The 19,369-nt window shown below is 33.7% G+C and overlaps 1 protein-coding gene across 4 annotated transcripts in view; it reads left to right on the top strand.

Moving 5' to 3' along the window:
- The first annotated feature begins 728 nt into the window (after nt 1-728).
- LOC105216647 (rap1 GTPase-activating protein 1) overlaps nt 729-19,369 on the top strand; it is a 205,146-nt gene continuing 186,505 nt past the window's right edge. For 2 of the 4 annotated variants that reach the window (XM_054228117.1, XM_054228118.1), the window contains exon 1: nt 13,616-13,970. Coding sequence is in view for 1 of the 4 variants with exons in the window: in XM_054228116.1 (XP_054084091.1) it covers nt 889-1,181 (293 nt within the window). In the remaining 3 variants the exon portion in view is untranslated. Of the gene's footprint in view, nt 1,182-13,615; nt 13,971-19,369 lie in introns of those variants that run through there. The other 2 variants (XM_054228116.1, XM_054228119.1) reach the window with 2 other exon arrangements.

Genomic DNA, 19,369 nt, shown 5'->3' with positions numbered 1-19,369 from the left:
CGCAGAGCATTTACTTATAAAAGTAGGAAAAAAACTATTTTATATATTTTACTGTCTGTGTATTTCTTTAAAGCTTAATGCCTTGTGTGGAGTTCTCAACTGCTTTTAGCGGGCGCTCTTTAGTTGCTCTGTGAAAATAGTCCTACTCTCCGCTCACATTTTATCAAAAAAATATATTAATTTTCAAGTTTTTTAATTAAATCACTCGACATTACTCTACATTAATCTACTGAGGAGCACTTTTGTGTGACACTTTATAATTGTTTTTGTGTCGCAATGTGAGACTGCTCGCCTCTTCTTGCAAAAAAACACAAATCACTTTTTTTATTGTGGTCTATAAAAGATTATAATGCAGTGCCGTACAGAAGTCTACAGATTCTCGTACACTCGTAAGTCTGTTTACTTACACAGTCCGTATAAGCCGCGCTTTGCGCACATAGCTCGACTTGAGCCGTACTATTGTAAATAATTCTATTCAATTTTGCAATAACAACTTTTGAAGTGGCAATTAGACGCGTATTTTTTTATGAATGCATTGACAGACGGACGGAAAAAAATCTCGATTGCGAAAGTATATGTGTGTGTGTATATAAATAAGGCACAATAGCATTTCAGAAGTGAGGAAATGTAATTGTAATCGCTTACACATGCACATTCCATGCCCGCGTGGACCGCGTAAGTAGCCAGTCTCGTAAGCTCCATAAGCTCATAGTAAAGTGCAAGCGCGTAATTCAGTTTCGCTTTTAAACAGTTTGCGGTTGGTAGTTTCGAAAGATAACGCGTCATGTGGCACAATAAGAATTTCGAACACAATTTTTATTTTAATCACAACAGTTTAACGCGTGTTTTCGCGGAAATTATTTCCGCAAATTTCAATAAAACACTAAAATGAGTTCTTACAGAACTCTAAAGAGCACCGATTTCGACAGCAATGACAATTTGGATGCGCTACAGTGTAGTAGTGAACATGGCAAATTTCATAAAATGCTCAAATATTGGCGCAATAGCTCGAAGACTGGTATTGGTTTGAAAAAAAGCTGTAGTTTTTTGGAATATCGCACTTCGGCTCAAGAGCACGGTGCTTTCGGTGTGCCTGGTATGTTGAGTGGTGGCGGTCGTGATAGATGCAATATCGGCTATAAACGTTTGGAGAGCTGTGACGAGGTGAAATTGAAGAAAATGTGAGTTTATATTGATAAATGTTTTGAATCAAAACTCTATAAGACTATCCTGGTATGTAGAATTTAAGCGAATATTAAGGATTAATGCACAATTATTCTCTGTTCTTCCGATCTATATATATTTAAACAATATGAAGAAATCTCAAAACTTATTTGACGCTAATTGGAAAGTGAAATTTATTTATTTGAATGCTCCCTGTAGAATTCGAAATGAAATAGTCTCCAGTAAATACCTTTACCTTCCTGAATCTATACTAATGCCACCAAAACTATATGATCCTATAGGTGTCACTTTCCTATCCGTTATGTTTTTTTTAGATATTCGTTTAAATATTCTTCTTCTTAATGTTCATGTGCTGTAAAAATAAATAATAATTATTTAGAGGGGTTGAATGAGAATGTATCTGAGTAAAAATAATATATGAGATGTGTTCAAATAATAACGAGAATTCCATAAGCCCAAAAGTGCAATTGTAAATTTTTTGTATTGTTGATATACATATGTACATGCCCATTTTACTATGTCTGTAGCAGCCGCTTAACGGGTTTTTATGAGCGCTTTTCGTTTATTAAAAGTTCACACTTCGTTGCTTTTTCGTGATTCGTGAATTCTCGGGGAAAAACAATACCGTAACGATGCCCCAGACTCCATATCCGCAAGACATGACTCCGTATGATATTTTTCTATTTCCAACAAGTAAAGAAGGGCTAAGTTCGGGTGTAACCGAACATTTTATACTTTCGCAATTTATTTAATACATATTATTAATATACCAAACATTTTCACTCACATATTCGGCAGATATATGGTATAAAGTCCATTGAAAGTTGGAAACCCTATTATTAGGTATATGGGAGTTAGGTGAAGTTATGACCCGATTTCACGTAATTTAGGCACCGAGGCATATTATTAAAAGAAAGATATTCCCTCCGAATTTCTTCAAACTATCTGAGAGACTTGCCTATATTTTCGGTAAAAAAAATCGAAGCTCAGAGTTCCTCATGTTCGATATATGGGGCTTCGAAAATTTATGGTCCGATTTCGACGATTTTTAGAAGGGCGATGATGCCACACTTTAAATGTAGTTTTTGTGCAAAGTTCTGTTCCGATATCTTCACTAGTGCTTACTTTATATATTGTAAAGTAAACGGTTCAGATCGTCTTCGAAGTTCTGGTATATAGGAAGTAGGCGTGGTTGTGAACCGATTTGGCCTATTTTCACAACATATCATTGGGATGTAAGGAAACTATTACAAACCAAGTTTCATTGCAATCGGTCGCGTAGTTCAGCTTCCATCTGCCATTTCTTATGTGAAATTTAGTGTTTCTGGCGTTTTTGGTTAGTGAGTTAACGCACTTTTAGTAATTTTCAACCTAACCTTTGTATGGGAAGTGGGCGTGGCTATTATCCGATGTCTTTCATTTTTGGACTGTATAAAGAAATGGGTAAAAGAAACGACTGCAGAAGGTTTGGTTTATATATGTAGCTTTATTGGTTTGCGAGTTATATACAAAAAACCTATTTGGGGGCGAGGTCACTCCCACTTAAAAAAAAAATTTCATCCAAATGTGAACCTCCCTAATGCGATCCTATGTTTCAAATTTTATTTTCATAACTTTATTTATGGCTTAGTTATGACACTGTATAGGTTTTCGGTTTTCGCCATTTTGTGGGCGTGGCAGTGGACCGATTTTTGCCGAAAGCAACCTCCTCAGGGTGCCAAGGAATATGTGTTCCAAGTTTCATTAAGATACATATCTTAATTTTTACTCAAGTTATCGCTTGCACGGACAGACGGGCAGACGGACAGACGGACAGGCAGACAGACGAACGGACAGACATCCGGATTTCAAATCCACTCGTCATCCTGATCATTTATATATATATAACCCCATATCTAACTCTTTTATTACTTGGTGACACAAACAACCGTTATATGAATAAAACTATAATACTCTGGGCAACATGTTGCGAGAGTATAAAAATAATTATAACCTTAAAGGACCATCATTTTACAAGCCAAAGGCTATCCCAAAAATCGAGGTTAAGGAGTGTTTCGACGATGTAAAGAAGTGCTGTCATAAGTGGATAATATCGAATAGGAACTATTTTAAAGCCGACAACATTAATGTAGGTGAATGATTGAATATTTTTATCAAAAAATAAATATTACCGTTATTTTTTTAACACACCCATATCCCAGTACCCGCTGTGGAAGTTGAACGTATATCAGAGATCTCTCAGCTAGGCGCAGTATCTCAAAATGTAATATCATTTTAAAGACGTATTTTGCAGTCCATCAACCCCACGTACTTAAATTATTGGCGAGCCGGGTCATACCCTATGCATATGTATACTTTTATTTAAGGTGGAATCCATATCAGGATTTTTAATGTTTTTTTTTTTATGTTGGAAGGTATTCCTTATTAGAATTGCAAGAACGTTACGGAAAACTATGCAAAGTTGTCATGGAGCTTTCGAGCATGCAAAACCTCTGCATAATTCATCATTTTATTTTCTGACCATTTTTTTTACAGAAAATTCTAAAAATGTATAATTCTACGAGAAAGGCGGAAGTTTACAACTATTTTTCATTAATTACTTACATAAATTACATATTAGTTATAAATACCGCGATTGACTCACTTGGCATTAAAAACAATAGTATGAGCCAGTCTGTTGGGAAAACCCAATTCAAATCGAAAACTTTGTAAGTCGGCAATGTTAATCAGTATTTAGTTTTAAATATATGTATAAATTTGTGCCAACAAATCCTATATTTGTTTTCTAAAGAAATAATGCAAGAATTAAGCTTTATAAAGTATTTTCTTGTATGAATTTCCAAGAAATTTATTGCTTAAATAATGTAAATTCATATATACATATATGTGTGTATGTATATGTAAAGGAAATAGTAGTATAAATTGCTTGCTATAACGTAATTTGAAAACGGATTCGACGTACATAAATAGTGGTGAATCTAACAACTAACGCGATAGATTCTTTTATCAAAAAAAAAGTACAACAACAATAAAAATATTAACTTAAAAAGATGTCATTAAATTTATTTTATTAAGTCAGCTTTCATGATTTATGTATACCAGTTCGCTCCATACTGTTCGATTCATTACTGTAATAATTATACGACTTTAACTATCATATAAACTACTGCAGTTCCATGCCTAACTTAGTTACCATGGAATCATAAAGCTATATTACTTATGTATAAATATATATGTATGTACATTCATATATATAACAGTAATAAACAAAAATCTTTTTTCTCTTGCAACAAATGCATGCGCATGAATGTGTAAGCACATACAAATATTTGCAGGCAATTTGCCCTCGTTTTAGTTTAAAAAGTCGGCGGAATGCCTTTTAAGCGGTAGCGACAATGCATTTCTCTTCATGACTAGTAGGTATGTTTAACTGCAACCAATGTGATTTTGTTATATAAATATTTAATGAAATCAGGAGTGTAAAGATTATTTTACGGAAGATAAAAGGCCAGTTATCTCCAAAACTACTGACAAAAGCCGACATGGTATGGCTATATACATACATTCCTACATTCATACAAATTTATACATATTATATTTACTTTTGTGTATATAAATACATGTACTCATGTGTGTGTATTTAAACTCGTGTGTTTGTTTAAACCTTATTTAAATATTAGTCGAGTTTAAAAGTTGTAAGTTATAATCCTTTATTATGAGCTACAAAGCTACCGCGCAGCTTCCTTCTTATTTGTTCAGTGAAATAATTAGTTTATTATTTATATATTTGATTTAAAATACGTTATAAAAATTTGTGTAACACTTTATTCTAATTAAGGCATTTTTGTTGTTTATATTGTATTAGAAGTACAGTGGAACTTCCATAACTCGAACTTCTATAACTCGAAGATCTCCATAACTCGAACACTTGAATAGGCAATAGCGTTTAGAAGCCAAATTTCCTTCCCTAACTCGAATTTCTATAACTCGAAGTTCTCTATAACTCGAACTTTGAGTGGCAATAGAATACAACATTCATACAAATTTCCTTCCATAAATCGAACTTTTTGGTCAGGACATAATAAAAAATTTAAAATTATTCTATCGAGGCAGAATTTTAAGAGTCCCTCTATATCGTACAAAGGCGAACAAAAAATACTATACTACACTTTGAATAAATCATGTAACAAAGGCATGGGATACAGACGTCAAGAGCTAAACAATAGCAAACTGCAACTAACAAAATTACAAAATAGTTGTTTTAACGTATGAACATCAAACTTTATGCAAAGTAAAACTTTATTTAAATCTATATTTTACTGTTTTTTGAAAAATTATATTTTTTAATGAAAATTCTATAACTCGAAGTCTCTCTGACTCGAAGTTTTTTTGTGGATTATGGTGATTCGGGTTAGAGAAGTTTCACTGTAATTAGAGAACTTATAATAATTACTTTCCGCAAGTTTCTCATTGTTCAGAGAAAAAATAAATATTTTGAAGAAACTGTGTTTTTCAAATTTTCTTGATGTAGTACAATTAAAATTAATAAATTTTTCAGAGGTGTTTATTATGAAGGTTTTTACTAATCCTTCTAATTGCTATTTTATTTATTAAAATTTTTTAATTCTTTAAAATTTATACTCAATCAAATATTGTTGAACGAAAAATAATTATAATAAGACAGATAAATTAGTTACACAGCCTATAGAGGCGTGGAGGGTATAATATTTTGATGACTACTAAAATGGCGCGACAACTAAATTCCATAATGTGTTCCAATAGAAACTAATAAAAGGAATTACTTCGAATTCATATATAAAATTATTCATTAAATTACTACATACTAAAATTTCCAAGTTGAGTCTCTTAAGGTGGTATTCTAGTGTAGACTTAAAAAAATTTGTTGCTTATTTTTCAATTTACCTTACATTTTTGGAGAGTCTTCTATTATTTTAAATTAAAAAAAAATCGGAAAGGTCAAAAAAGTGGAACAAATATTATTTTGATTAACTTTTAATAACAATTGTTTTTGTATTTTTCGTCCGATTGTTTGAAGGGTTAAAAAAAAATTATAATTTCCCAAGTTATAGCTGTCTGTGTTGACCCAGTTTCATAAAAAGGTCCTTGCGGTAACAATCATAAGTGGTTGGAGATTCAAACTTTTTTTTTTCAAAAATTAACAAAATGGCGGTCTCAGGAAATTTTTTTCTAGATTTTCGTGAAAAAATCAACAGTTAATTGGTCTTAAAAAATTGAAATTTTTGAAAAAAAAAAATTTTGGTTCAGGCCTGAGTTTATTATGCATTCTAAAAGCTGTAGAAATTTCATTAAAATCTACCGAGCGGTTTTTGAGTTACAGTTGTTACCAGTTCAAAAAACATAGTTTTGAGAAAAAGGCATTTAAAGTTTCACACTAGCGTGTTGGAGTGCCCGAGCGCTTATTGTTATTTGTCGAATAACTCTAAAAGCAATTATCGGATAAACTTCAAATTTTCAGAGTATATTTTTAAGATATTACACTTAACGAAAATGCAATTTTTTTTGAAAATCCTGACTACCCCTAACCCCTTAATTAAAATTCGGCGAAATTCATTTCTTACAACTGAAACCTTTACGATCGTCTGGTTGAACAAAGAGGAGTGTCGATCCGATCCGCCGATCTCACGTTTTATTTTTAACCCGTTTATTAAAAAAAGTGCCTGGGAAAAGATGTGGTGAATTTCACTCAGTACTTCCTTCTTGATTATACCTAGTTTTTCAGAGTTAGTTTGAAGCCCTTTGACTATCTTATATTTTGCAATCAAGCGTAATTAAATTTTATTAGTATTGACATTAGGTGTAGATATTTGTGAGGGAGTGTACTTCGTTTTGACAGAATAATCGAATATTGCGCCTAAAGTTTTATCTACATTTTGCATCTACAAATTTTCGTATCGTAGTTTACTATAAAAAATCGTAAAATTCGGAATTTTTGTTTGGTAGCTACAAATCTAAGTATTTTCACCACTCCACCACTTCTCTAAATGCTATATTTGAGCTTGCCCACTTGTAAAAAATAAACCTTCGAGAGCAAAAATATTTATTTAAATGAATTCAAAACAAGGAGAATATATCGATACCCCATTAAAGTGAAATAAACTCTTGATATTCTTTCTCTAGTAGAATATGCTAGGTTTTTGCATTTTTTAACTCTTTAACACTTGGTTGTTCGTTTCACTGCTGTCCAAGGTCTAACAAATCAACTACAGTTATTCTCTTCATAGTTTAAGTATAATATCTAACGCTCATCAATCAACCAAAAAAGCTTCAACTCACTTTACACCACATTGCTATGAATTGTTTACTTGTTTCAAAATTTCTTCTGCTCATCACTCTCATCATAATCTTTCCTTTAAGACCTATCATCTTGTATGCAAAAATTTTTGATAGAATAATATTTTATTTACCCATATTTATTGGCAATTTACCTCAATTTAAATTCTATTTGAATATTAATTTGAAATGCAAATTTTATTTAGCTACCAACACAAATTGTATATACATACATATCGACAATTTGTGCCTGCACCTTTCGGGCCATTATCGAATTGTAGCCTAAAAGTTTGTCAACTGCCACAAAATATCTTTCAATAGCACTCCGGGCGTTTGCCAAACTTTCAGTTGTCTTTAGTCGACATACATATATAGATATACACCCCCTCTTCTCTATAATCAACAAACGCAAACGACTGCAAACTAAAATGTTCGATGCCCTCGAGAATTGCAATTTATTCGTTCAAAAATCAAATCTTGCTAAATGTTCGACTTGATTGTGTGTGTTGCCATATGTATATATGTGCGTTTGCTTGTATTGGTCGCTTTAATAATTGCCGTTCATGCCGATTCTGATAGCACAACATAGAATTTGTTATCAACACCATGCCGCTTTGCATCATCAACTCTGCCGACCCACACTGCAACACCACCAGAGCACCAGCGCCATATTATCTGCAATAAACGCAGCCATCCATATGTGGGAGAGCGCCAGCTGACAAAGTGAGAGCGTCGAAAAGTCCAATAGCGTGTGGGGGACAAAAACAAAGACTCTCCCCATTTGAAATGCGGTTGATTGCTTTTGTGGGCGTTGGAAAACTGCCTACCATTGGATACTGAGGGGTTTGAGAAACTTCACACATTCCAGCATCCACAATCCACACATAAACAGTGTGCTCCAATAAAGTGTGAGAGTACCCAAAGCAAAAAGACAAAGCAGCAGTACTGCAAACACAAAGCAAATACAAACGGGAATGAAAAGTCATTGGCTCAACGGGGCCATTCACGTTTTGGAAGTGATAAGAAAAGAGCGCATGATGAGAGAGTGCGAAACAAAAATAAAACAAAGCGACACAGAGAACCGGCATTTGTTTACATTTTTTGCTGGCGCTGGAAGCAAATGTTTTGATGTAATTGATAAGAAGAGATGGGTTAAAACAAAAACCGGCTCAGGATGTGTGAAGCAGACGGACTTACATATGTATATATATTTGTATAAACAGCATATATGTAGAAACAAACAAACACATTTTTAACTGTGCGTGCAAATAATTTCTGAAACGATTTTGTAAACACAAATACGAAAATTCTGTCGTGTAGGAGTACATACACATACATATACATTTGTTCATATGGGTTTGCTATTTATGTCCTGTGCTCAATATGCATCAACAGATTTTTTCCCTGAGAAATCAAACTAACATATACAACATAAATTTGTATGTACATACTATATATAAATATGTATTTACTCAGCTTATTTATTTGTTATTCTTTGACGTAGCATGAGGAAATGCAACCATAGGAAAGCAGATTCTTCCTGCATTGCAATCATTCTCGACGTATTGCATTTTTGTTGGGCTTCGCTTTATTACTACAATCATTCGCTATTGCTTTTGCTTGTGTACAGTTATTGTTTGTGGCCGCATTCAGGCAGTAAACGGCGTCCTACCGAAGTGTTGCAGTTATCCTAGGGGGCTTAAAGAATCCCCAATATAACGGAAATTTCGTTTTCTCTTTATTGGATTTTCAAAAAATTAGCTGTCTTCCAAACGCCAATGTGTTGGTCCAAAAATTTACATTTCCAACCAAAAAGGTTATCCAGCAAAGAGGGGTTATCTAAAGACTCATTCAATAAAAACTTAAATCTTATTTAATCTATCTCCTTTCCACTATGACAGTCTATCATACTACATATTTATATCAATTGTTTGTTCGATTCGCAACTTTTCTAGATAAGGCAAATCGAGGTACTAATATGCTAATATCCTTCTTCAATTTCCATTCAATGAAAACTATTTGAATAAATTATCAGGCAATTTGGATTAGCTGTTTTCGTTATTTTTATTTTGAAAAATTAACCAAAAAGAACCTATGGACTTGAAAAAATTGGTAACCTCCTATAATCTGAACATAAATATTTCCCCGTTTAAATAAACACACAGTTTAAAACAGCAACACTGGTTTTTATTTGCCGGCTTTTACAATGTTTTACATAGGAACAGTGTGTGCAACACGTTTATACATACATAAAAATATTAAATATTAAAAGCTTATTAATGTCAAATTTTTCGTTGGAATATATAATTTTAGTTATCAATAACGGGTGATTTTTTTGAGGTTAGGATTTTCATGCATTAGTATTTGACAGATCACGTGGGATTTCAGACATGGTGTCAAAGAGAAAGATGCTCAGTATGCTTTGACATTTCATCATGAATAGACTTACTAACGAGCAACGCTTGCAAATCATTGAATTTTATTACCAAAATCAGTGTTCGGTTCGAAATGTGAAATCCGCTTTTTTATCGACAAAGTTTGTTCAGCGATGAGGCTCATTTCTGGTTGAATGGCTACGTAAATAAGCAAAATTGCCGCATTTGGGATGAAGAGCAACCAGAAGCCGTTCAAGAACTGCCCATGCATCCCGAAAAATGCACTGTTTGGTGTGGTTTGTACGCTGGTGGAATCATTGGACCGTATTTTTTCAAAGATGCTGTTGGACGCAACGTTACGGTGAATGGCGATCGCTATCGTCCGATGCTAACAAACTTTTTGTTGCCAAAAATGGAAGAACTGAACTTGGTTGACATGTGGTTTCAACAAGATGGCGCTACATGCCACACAGCTCGCGATTCTATGGCCATTTTGAGGGAAAACTTCGGAGAACAATTCATCTCAAGAAATGGACCCGTAAGTTGGCCACCAAGATCATGCGATTTAACGCCTTTAGACTATTTTTTGTGGGGCTACGTCAAGTCTAAAGTCTACAGAAATAAGCCAGCAACTATTCCAGCTTTGGAAGACAACATTTCCGAAGAAATTCGGGCTATTCCGGCCGAAATGCTCGAAAAAGTTGCCCAAAATTGGACTTTCCGAATGGACCACCTAAGACGCAGCCGCGGTCAACATTTAAATGAAATTATCTTCAAAAAGTAAATGTCATGAACCAATCTAACGTTTCAAATAAAGAACCGATGAGATTTTGCAAATTTTATGCGTTTTTTTTTTTTTAAAAGTTATCAAGCTCTTAAAAAATCACCCTTTATAATCCGATATCAATATATCCGATATAAAAATTATATATAAATACACATTAATAATATAATTAATATCATATTATAAATAACTAACCTAATGAAGGTCGTATATAATGTACTTCTTAACACAACCTTCAACCATTGTTTCAGTTCTTTTACGATCTTATTGTTGTGTAATAATTATTAATTTTTTTATTAAATTTACTAAGTTTCCAATTAAGCTAGTGCATCTAGTGGAATATCCTATCATGAGTGTTATTTTTTAAGACGAGCGGTCTTCAATGAGCTTTTTTGTAGATGGTCTTTCTGAGTCTTAATTTATACTCAGTTTGGTTTGCCATTTCATAATGTAAAACTTACTTTGGAGAAAAGTTTATTGGTGACATACGGTCCCAATTGTTGCAAAAAGTGGTCGAAAATTGAGCCTCTCAGCTGGAATTCTGGCGAGGCAGGCGCAGCGGTCACTTGTTCGAAAACATTTTAATGGTAAACCCTTATCTCTATAATAAAGTTCAATCCATGGCCATAACAATTTTTGCGTTTTATTTCGTCTTGAAAACTACATGTCTCAAAAAAACACCCTTCTATTCGCTTTGCCACACAGGCTTATTTATTTCATTTTTTTTTACTACCTTATTGTGTATTACTATAATTTCTTATTAAAATAGATAAGTCTGATCGAGTGCAATCTCTGAATAATAAATATGTAACTTCGTAACAATTACTTTCGAACCATCTTTAAGACTTTCTTTTAAACCCACTGGGTAAATTAAATACCATCCAAAAAAGAGAATAACCAATGTCCGTTAAATTTACTTTGGTTGATTTTGTTAGACCATTACTATCACTTGCTACTTTCCATGGAAGCTTATTATTTTAAATTCTCTACCATTTAACGCTGACTCAATTTATATTATTTTAGATTAAAACACTAATCACATTTAATTATTTTGTGAATTAAGTGATGTGATATTGCTACTCACATGTAGATGCTGTCTTGTTTTTCAATAAATATGTTTCATTTTCAAATTGCTTTGAGTCATTATAAATGAAGTTGTTCGAAATAACAAAGTAAGATTTTTAAAAGTTATAAAACAGGTTTCAGGAACAATATTTCCTAGAAGACATTTTTGAAAAATCGAAATGAATGTTTCACTTTGTTTTTATTCATATAGAAATATTCTTTATGGCGTCTCTCGACTTCACTATCATATACAGTGGTACTTCTCTAACTCGAATCACCATAATTCACAAAAAAACGTCAAAAACTCGAGAGTTTTCGAGTTATAGAATTTTCATTAAATCATTCAATTTTTCAAAAAGCTGTAAAATATAGATTTATACACTGTTTTATTTATTTACTTCGCAAAAAATTTTATGGACGTACGTTAAAAGATGTTTTTTGTAGTTTTGTTTGCTTCATTTTGCTATTGTTTGGCTTTTGACGTCTATATCCCACGCCTTTGTTTGATGTTTTATGCAATCCATAAATGTAATATTATATTTTTCTATTCGCCTCCGTACGATATAGAGGGACTCTTTTAAAATTCTGCCTCGATAGTAAAATTTTAAATATTGTATTTATTATGCCCTGGTCGAAAAGTTTGATTCATGGAAGGAAATTTGTATGAAAGTTGCCTTCTATTGCCACTTCAAGAGTTCGAGTTATGGAGATCTTCGATTTATAGAAGTTCGAGTTATTAAAGTTCCACTGTATGTAAATCTATAACATGTATTAGATTAGTTCCTATGGCTGATCACAAATATGTATGTACGCTACCAATGATAGTCCTTTCACTAATATAATACTTTACTTAAATCGCATATATCAACAATTACATTACCAATTACAAATTTGTTAAGGTGCTAGTTCACTTGTTTAACTAAATGTATGAGACCCAAAGGGATTTAGCCTTTATTTCGGAAAGACAATTTAGTAAAAATGTGTATACCTTTTTTTTTCTTATTATTGAGTATGAGCTTCTAAATGTCGTATAACAAAAAATTGTACTTAACTCTTTTGATCTATCCATAATAAACATTTAATTTGCGTATTTAACCATCTTCGACACACTGTGCTTTAGCAACTGCGCTATCGCTATTAATGCATATTTTAACACATGCTCACAAACTGTTCAAGTAGTACTTGCTTAGTTTGCCGCTCTTATGCGCTCTCCGAAAATGCACTTCACACATACATATGTACTTATGTATGTATTGCTTGTTGTTCTTTGTGATAACATGCGCAATATTTGCATAACAACAGTTAGCGCGACGTCCAATTGCGGCATTTGCTTTCCGCACTTCTTCTTAGCATTCCAAAGAAAATTCTCATTTTGCTTTTGCTTTTGTCGCTCTTTTGCTGCATTTTATATGTATTTTGAAATGCAACGGTGCATTTGGTCGCACAACTCCCACTCGCTGAGCAAGATTTTGCTTTTGCCTTGCGTTGCGTTCGCACTGCATGAAGCGAGCCGGTGTTTTTGTGTGAAGTTTGGAAGTAGAGTTGTGGAACTTATTTAGTCTTCTATTAAATGAAGCTAATAAGAGGCGGTGAAGAATTTGAATAAATATATTTTAGTTGAAAAACTGTGTTATAAAAAATTATTATTTTTTTTTCAAATCAGCTTTACAGTTATTATTTTTCTATTACAACTTTCAAACACCACTTTGAAAGTCTAAAAGCTCCAGCAAGTGGAGCTTAATACGCGTCTAATTGTTACTCACGTTCCACTGCCTGCGGCTTCCAGCCACTTCATTGCCAGTCTCTGCTGCGTTTGCTTCTGCTTTTCATTTGTTTTTCGTTGTCTTTGTGCTTTTTCTCCACTTTCCGGCACTCAACTGAGCAACTGCTGAAGCGCGTAGCGTCGCGCGGATTGAATTTTTAGCAGTTCAGTTCGTTGGTCGGCGCTGGTTTAGTTTGCCGCAAATATTGTTTGAAATCAGTTGTGGTCGTTCTGGTGCGTTCGATGTCGCAGCGGTCGACAAAAACGGTTCGCGTAAATTGCGATGCGAAAACAGTTTTAACGCTTAAAGCAACAAAAGTTGAATAAAAATAAATAAAAAAATAAATCGCGCAAAAATCTAAATTGAAATTTCGTACAAAGTTCGTTTATAAATAAAAAGGTTGTTGTTATTTGTGTACTAAATTGTGCAAAAATCGTTAATATTTCAGACCAAAGAGCAACAGGAATTATTGCGAAAATTATCAAAGTAAGATCGACCATCTTGGCTCGTTTGTGTTCTTTTGTTATTGTTGTTGTTGTTTTTTATTTGTGTGAAAGTTCTACTTCGGAAATTAAAAGATGCAATGCTAAGCACGTTCAAGCAGCAGCAAAGCGATAAAGATGTGTTTATATGTACATAAGTATGTATGTATGTATGTTGAGCTAGTGATTGTGCAAAAACTTTCAAGACAGTTTTGCAGAAAGTTCAAGCCGGTGAGTTCTGTGTTTTTTTTTTGTAGGCGTGCTTTGCAAAATAAAATGTCAAGTTCAAATTGAATTCAAATCAATTATTCAGACGTGAGCAGTGATTAAGTGAATTTTTGCAAGTGAAACATGATGAAATGATAGCGATGAAACATGTAGACGTACATACATATACATATAACATATACATATATCTGCGTGTAAATGTGTATTAGAAAAGTGTTCTGAATTTACAAAAACAACAAAATGTGTCGGTTTCTAAATTTTTAGACCAATTAAATGCGTTCTCCTTAATAAATCGATTGACTCTTCAATAAAGAGGCTGCAAATTATATACAGTTGTGTATTTTAATCAGTTTAAAAACGTTTATTTTTTGTTGTTATAAGACTAATAAATCGTGCCATTACAGTGCAGTCGTGATTTGAATGGTGTTGTAATGGCCAGAACAAAAAAAAAATATTTTTTTGTAATTAAATTCAGTCAAACAATAATTTTGAAATAAAGTGCTTAAAATAATGTGAAATAAAATACAGTTTAAATAAAAAATTATTATTATATCATATTCTAAAAGTAAATTTTGACAAATTCGTTAAACTTAAAAGTGCTGTGGATCAGCTATTTGAGTAGTAATACTTTGAAAACACTTTGTACTGTCAGTGAGGACTATCTCGATGCAAAACTCCTAATTTTTCTAATCTATGATAAAACATAAACAACATTATTGTGAGATTTGCACATCTTCTACAATAATTTCTCCCGACAAGCTTCAAGGTCGTATGCTTAAGTTAGAAAGAAATTCTTATCAATTCCCGACAGTGAGCTTTAATGTTATTTCTAATTAATTACCATATTTTTTGTGTGGGTCACTGGGGAACAGATAGTTTTAAGTCAGTCGGGTTATAGGCCAACAAATAATAACAAAGTTTTATTTTTTACTATTCGTTACTTTCGTAAGGTAATTCAAAGTATTTTGGTGGACTTAATCGACATAAAATAAATGGTTAGAGGTACTCATATTGTATTAAAAAGAGTATTCCTAATCGGATTTAACACTGGCATGGGCTGCTTGTTAGCAAAAACAAAAAACAAATTCCAAATTACATACAGTTTGTCAAGTAATTGTTTGCAAAATGCAAGTATGTATGTATGTGATTGGCGTTGCAACCGTTTAGCCGGTTATAGCCGAATCGACGATAGTGCGCCACCTGTCTCTCTCCTTCGCAGTTCGGCGCCAGTTGGAGATCCCAAGTGTAACCAGGTCGCTCTCCACCTGGTCCCTCCAACGGAGTGGAGGCCTTCCCCTTCCTCGGCTTCCTCCGGCGGGTACTGCATCGAACACTTTCAGGGCTGGAGTGTTTTCGTCCATTCGGACAACATGACCTAGCCAGCGTAGCCGCTGTCTTTTTATTCGCTGAACTATGTCAATGTCGTCGAATAACTCGTACAGCTCATCGTTCCATCGTCTGCGGTATTCGCCGTTGCCAATGTTCTGAGGACCATAAATCTTGCGCAAAATTTTCCTCTCGAAAACTCCTAGTGTCGTCTCATCTGATGTTGACATCGTCCAAGCTTCTGCACCGTAAAGCAGGACGGGAATGATAAGCGACTTGTAGAGCTTGATTTTGGTTCGTCGAGAGAGGACTTTACTGTTCAATTGCCTACTCAGTCCAAAGTAGCACCTGTTGGCAAGAGTTATTCTGCGCTGGATTTCGAGGCTGACATTGTTCGTGTTGTTGATGCTGGTTCCCAGGGAACCAGCATGCAAGTAGATACAAAAAAATCAATTTTAACATGCAATTTCATTTGTAAAGGTTTGTTTTTTTTATGATTTTTCTTTTACAATATTATTATAATACAAAATATATCTAGTACGAGGGTTGCTATATATATTTCTGGCCTAATAATGAAAATAGGAATATTTATCAACGAAAATGGCTTTATTGTTTTTCAAAATATTCTCCATCAAGATTTATACACTTTTGCAAGCGCTCAAACCAATTTTCGAAGCATTTTTTTTAGCCTTTTTTTGAGCGATTGTCAAATTGTGCGGGATCCAACGAGAACAAACCTTTTTTACGGCCAGGTGTTCATGCAATATCGAATGTATGCTGGTGGGAGAAATGCATAGGCATGCCTCTATCTGAAGGTATGCTACACGACGGTCTTGCATTATCAGTTCACGTACGGCATCGATGTTTTCTGGCACAACGGCTGTTTTTGGACGACCTTCACGGAATTCGAGCGAGCGTCGGTTCGTTGTACCAGTTTTTCACAGTGCTATAGGATGGTGCTTCATAGCCATACAAAGATTTTAGTTCATCGATGCACTCTTGTCGCGATAATCCACGTCGAAAGTTGTGAAAAATTATCGCACGAAAATGTTCACGAGTTAATTCCATTTTTTGGCTGAGATGAATTGTTTAATTCCCTGTAAATAAAACAATTCACGATTAAATGACAAAACGTTCTGAGTGATGTTATGCTAAAAAATGTCAAACTTTCCAATGGAAATGTCAGATTGCACCAGAAATATATATAGCAGCCCTCGTAATAGATTATTAAAAAAAAAAAGTAAAAACAAAAACATCTATCTTAGGCCTCGAATAAACAGTAATAATCGAATTGTCAAATAATTCTTTGCAAAATACAAACACAAGTCGAAGAGAGATTCATAAGAAATGAACATGGCATTCTTTCAAAAAAGAAAAACAACACCTGCTCTTCTGTGAATATTTTGGCATAAATTAATTCCACTTTTTGTTTCGAATTGTACAGATTTAATTAGAAATACTGATTTTCGGAATTGTTAAAAAAATTCACCAAGTGTTCACTTACTATTAATATAGGGATTATCTACAATATTATTCAAAGGGGTAAAAAGAAAATGTACTGCTTTTGAAGAATTCTGGAGGCAAACCCTCAGAGCATATGTACATTACCCGATTATTTAAAAATATTAAAATGAGTAGTTAAAACCTAAAATTGCATAAGAGAGTTGATTAAAAATATTAAAAAAGATAACAACAACAATATGTATTAGCCATGAGGCAGTGAAAAAAGTGTTGAATCTCCTCCAGTACTCGTATCATGTAGTCAATGAAAAGCCACCGCCCAGATGAGGCCGTATTGAGGAGTATTGAGTGAGAGTCCATGTCAATTTATATGTAGTGTTTTTACTTCAGAACGATTGGGACCCAAAGCAATAGATCATTCATTATAAACCAAGTCCAGTATGCGATCGAGGGAACAAAGAAACTTTTAGAGGATAGGTCGATTGAAAGCTCATTACTAAAATAGGCATTGAGGAGACAAATTATTACTTTAACAATAAGAAATATAGATTCTTGAACTAAAAATTAAAAAAATCAACAAGAATTTGTTATGTTTCAAACTACCGTTGCATTTTGGATTCATATTAGGCTCTTACTAAAGAATCCACAATTAACAGAAACTCATTTGTCACTCATTAACCAATTAACTTAACTAAAACAAAATTGTTAATTTCATAATACGACAGTTAATAACTCGAAACGTGCGTTAACAGTAAATATTTACGCCAAGATCACCTTGCATCGTCATGGTTTGTTGTAAAGTAAAATCACATAAGTGTGTCTACATCCATAATTGACCTTTAACAAGTTGCAGAAAAGAAAAGCTACTACATATCAACTCATCACGAAAGTGCAAAACCTTTACAAATTAAAGAAAGGCATAAATTCTTCCGCGAGTGAAAACCCACTGCGAATATATAATTATTAAGCATACAGCAAGTATACTCCATGGAATTTTGTTTACTTTAAGTCACGTGCTGCCTAGAATAACTTGTCGTAGCACAAACTGACTGTCGGTCTGTCTATCAGTTGCGTCGCGTGAAAGTGTGTTTTTAATTGTCCACACATTACCGATTTGCTGTACAAATTGTTTGATTTATCAATTAATTGTTTACTTGCCAAGGTTTACACGCTGATAGTTTTGCTGTTTTGCTTTTTTTGTGCGACGCAGTGAAAATTATTTCGAATTTCACCGCCTGTTTCGGACGCGTTGAAATTGTAAATGTATTCATTTATAGTTATGTTGTTTTATGGGTTCATAGCAATATGCATTTTGTATTTTGGTTAGAAAATTTATTGCGAAATTTCTGAATTAGGCGTCTAATGTAATTGAAAGTAAGTGAATTATAGTTTTATTGTAGTAAGAAAGTGATTTGAAAAGTAAAAGTTTTCATATAACTTTCAAAGTAAGGTTAGGGTTGGGTGATTTCACAAGATGTTTTACAATAGAGCTAGTTGGAGTTATGTAGTGATGAAGAAATTGGAAAGGAAAATATTGAGAGATTTAATGAAACTCCTTTGTGAGACCTACATAGTGTTTTGATATAGGTTAGACAATAATGTCATTAAATTTTGTATATTGCATTGGTTTTTGGGTCCAATGAAGGGCTGCTTTAAGCCACCTCATTCAGAACCATCTATAAAAATTTTTATATAAAGAAAAATAACGTTGAAAGTGATACCTCCACCAAAAAATGACGTCACGAAAATTTTTGTTATGTTCGTGGTCGTGGTTTTCTACAATTTATAAGGCTTCTGGTCAAAGCTTGCCTTTGTCGGCTGTAGACTTCTCTATTATATAAATGAGTATATTGTTGTTAAAAATATAGATATAAGACGAATTATGACTTAAATCGATAACAAACGATTAATTCGAGTGCACATTTGAAAGTTTATGAAAGAAATCCATAACATTTAGGTAAGATTAGGCTCTATAGATGATAGAAGATGGGGATCAGTTCTTTGTTAACACAGAAAAAAACTATGTTGGGTTTAATATATCCAGAAAGTGCTCCTTAAACTCCTTAAATGTTTTATTTAAATTCACTTGCGTAGTTGAAGAAGTAGAAACCAAAGCCTTTATTTTGGAAAGTCACATTAGTAAAGACTCCGGTCACCGCGCAAACTGCAAAGCGTATCAGCTTGCAAGAAAGGGTACCCTAGCAACATCCACTTGCGCTAGAGCGCTGGACACTTCGAGTGAGCTTGTCAAACGCTGGGGAGCAACCAGTACCTGCGCAATAGCGAGGTTTTTCTGGCCCGCAGTGTATCGAAAACGGTTCTTCCAGCTGCTGTCGCTTAGTAAGGCTTATCTCTCTGCAATCATTGGTGTGCTTACTAGTCATTGCA

Source organism: Zeugodacus cucurbitae, chromosome 3, assembly GCF_028554725.1.
Source record: "Zeugodacus cucurbitae isolate PBARC_wt_2022May chromosome 3, idZeuCucr1.2, whole genome shotgun sequence".
NCBI lineage: Eukaryota > Metazoa > Arthropoda > Insecta > Diptera > Tephritidae > Zeugodacus > Zeugodacus cucurbitae.
The sequence above is the reverse complement of the archived record's forward strand: the minus strand, read 5'-3'. Positions and strand labels throughout refer to the sequence as shown.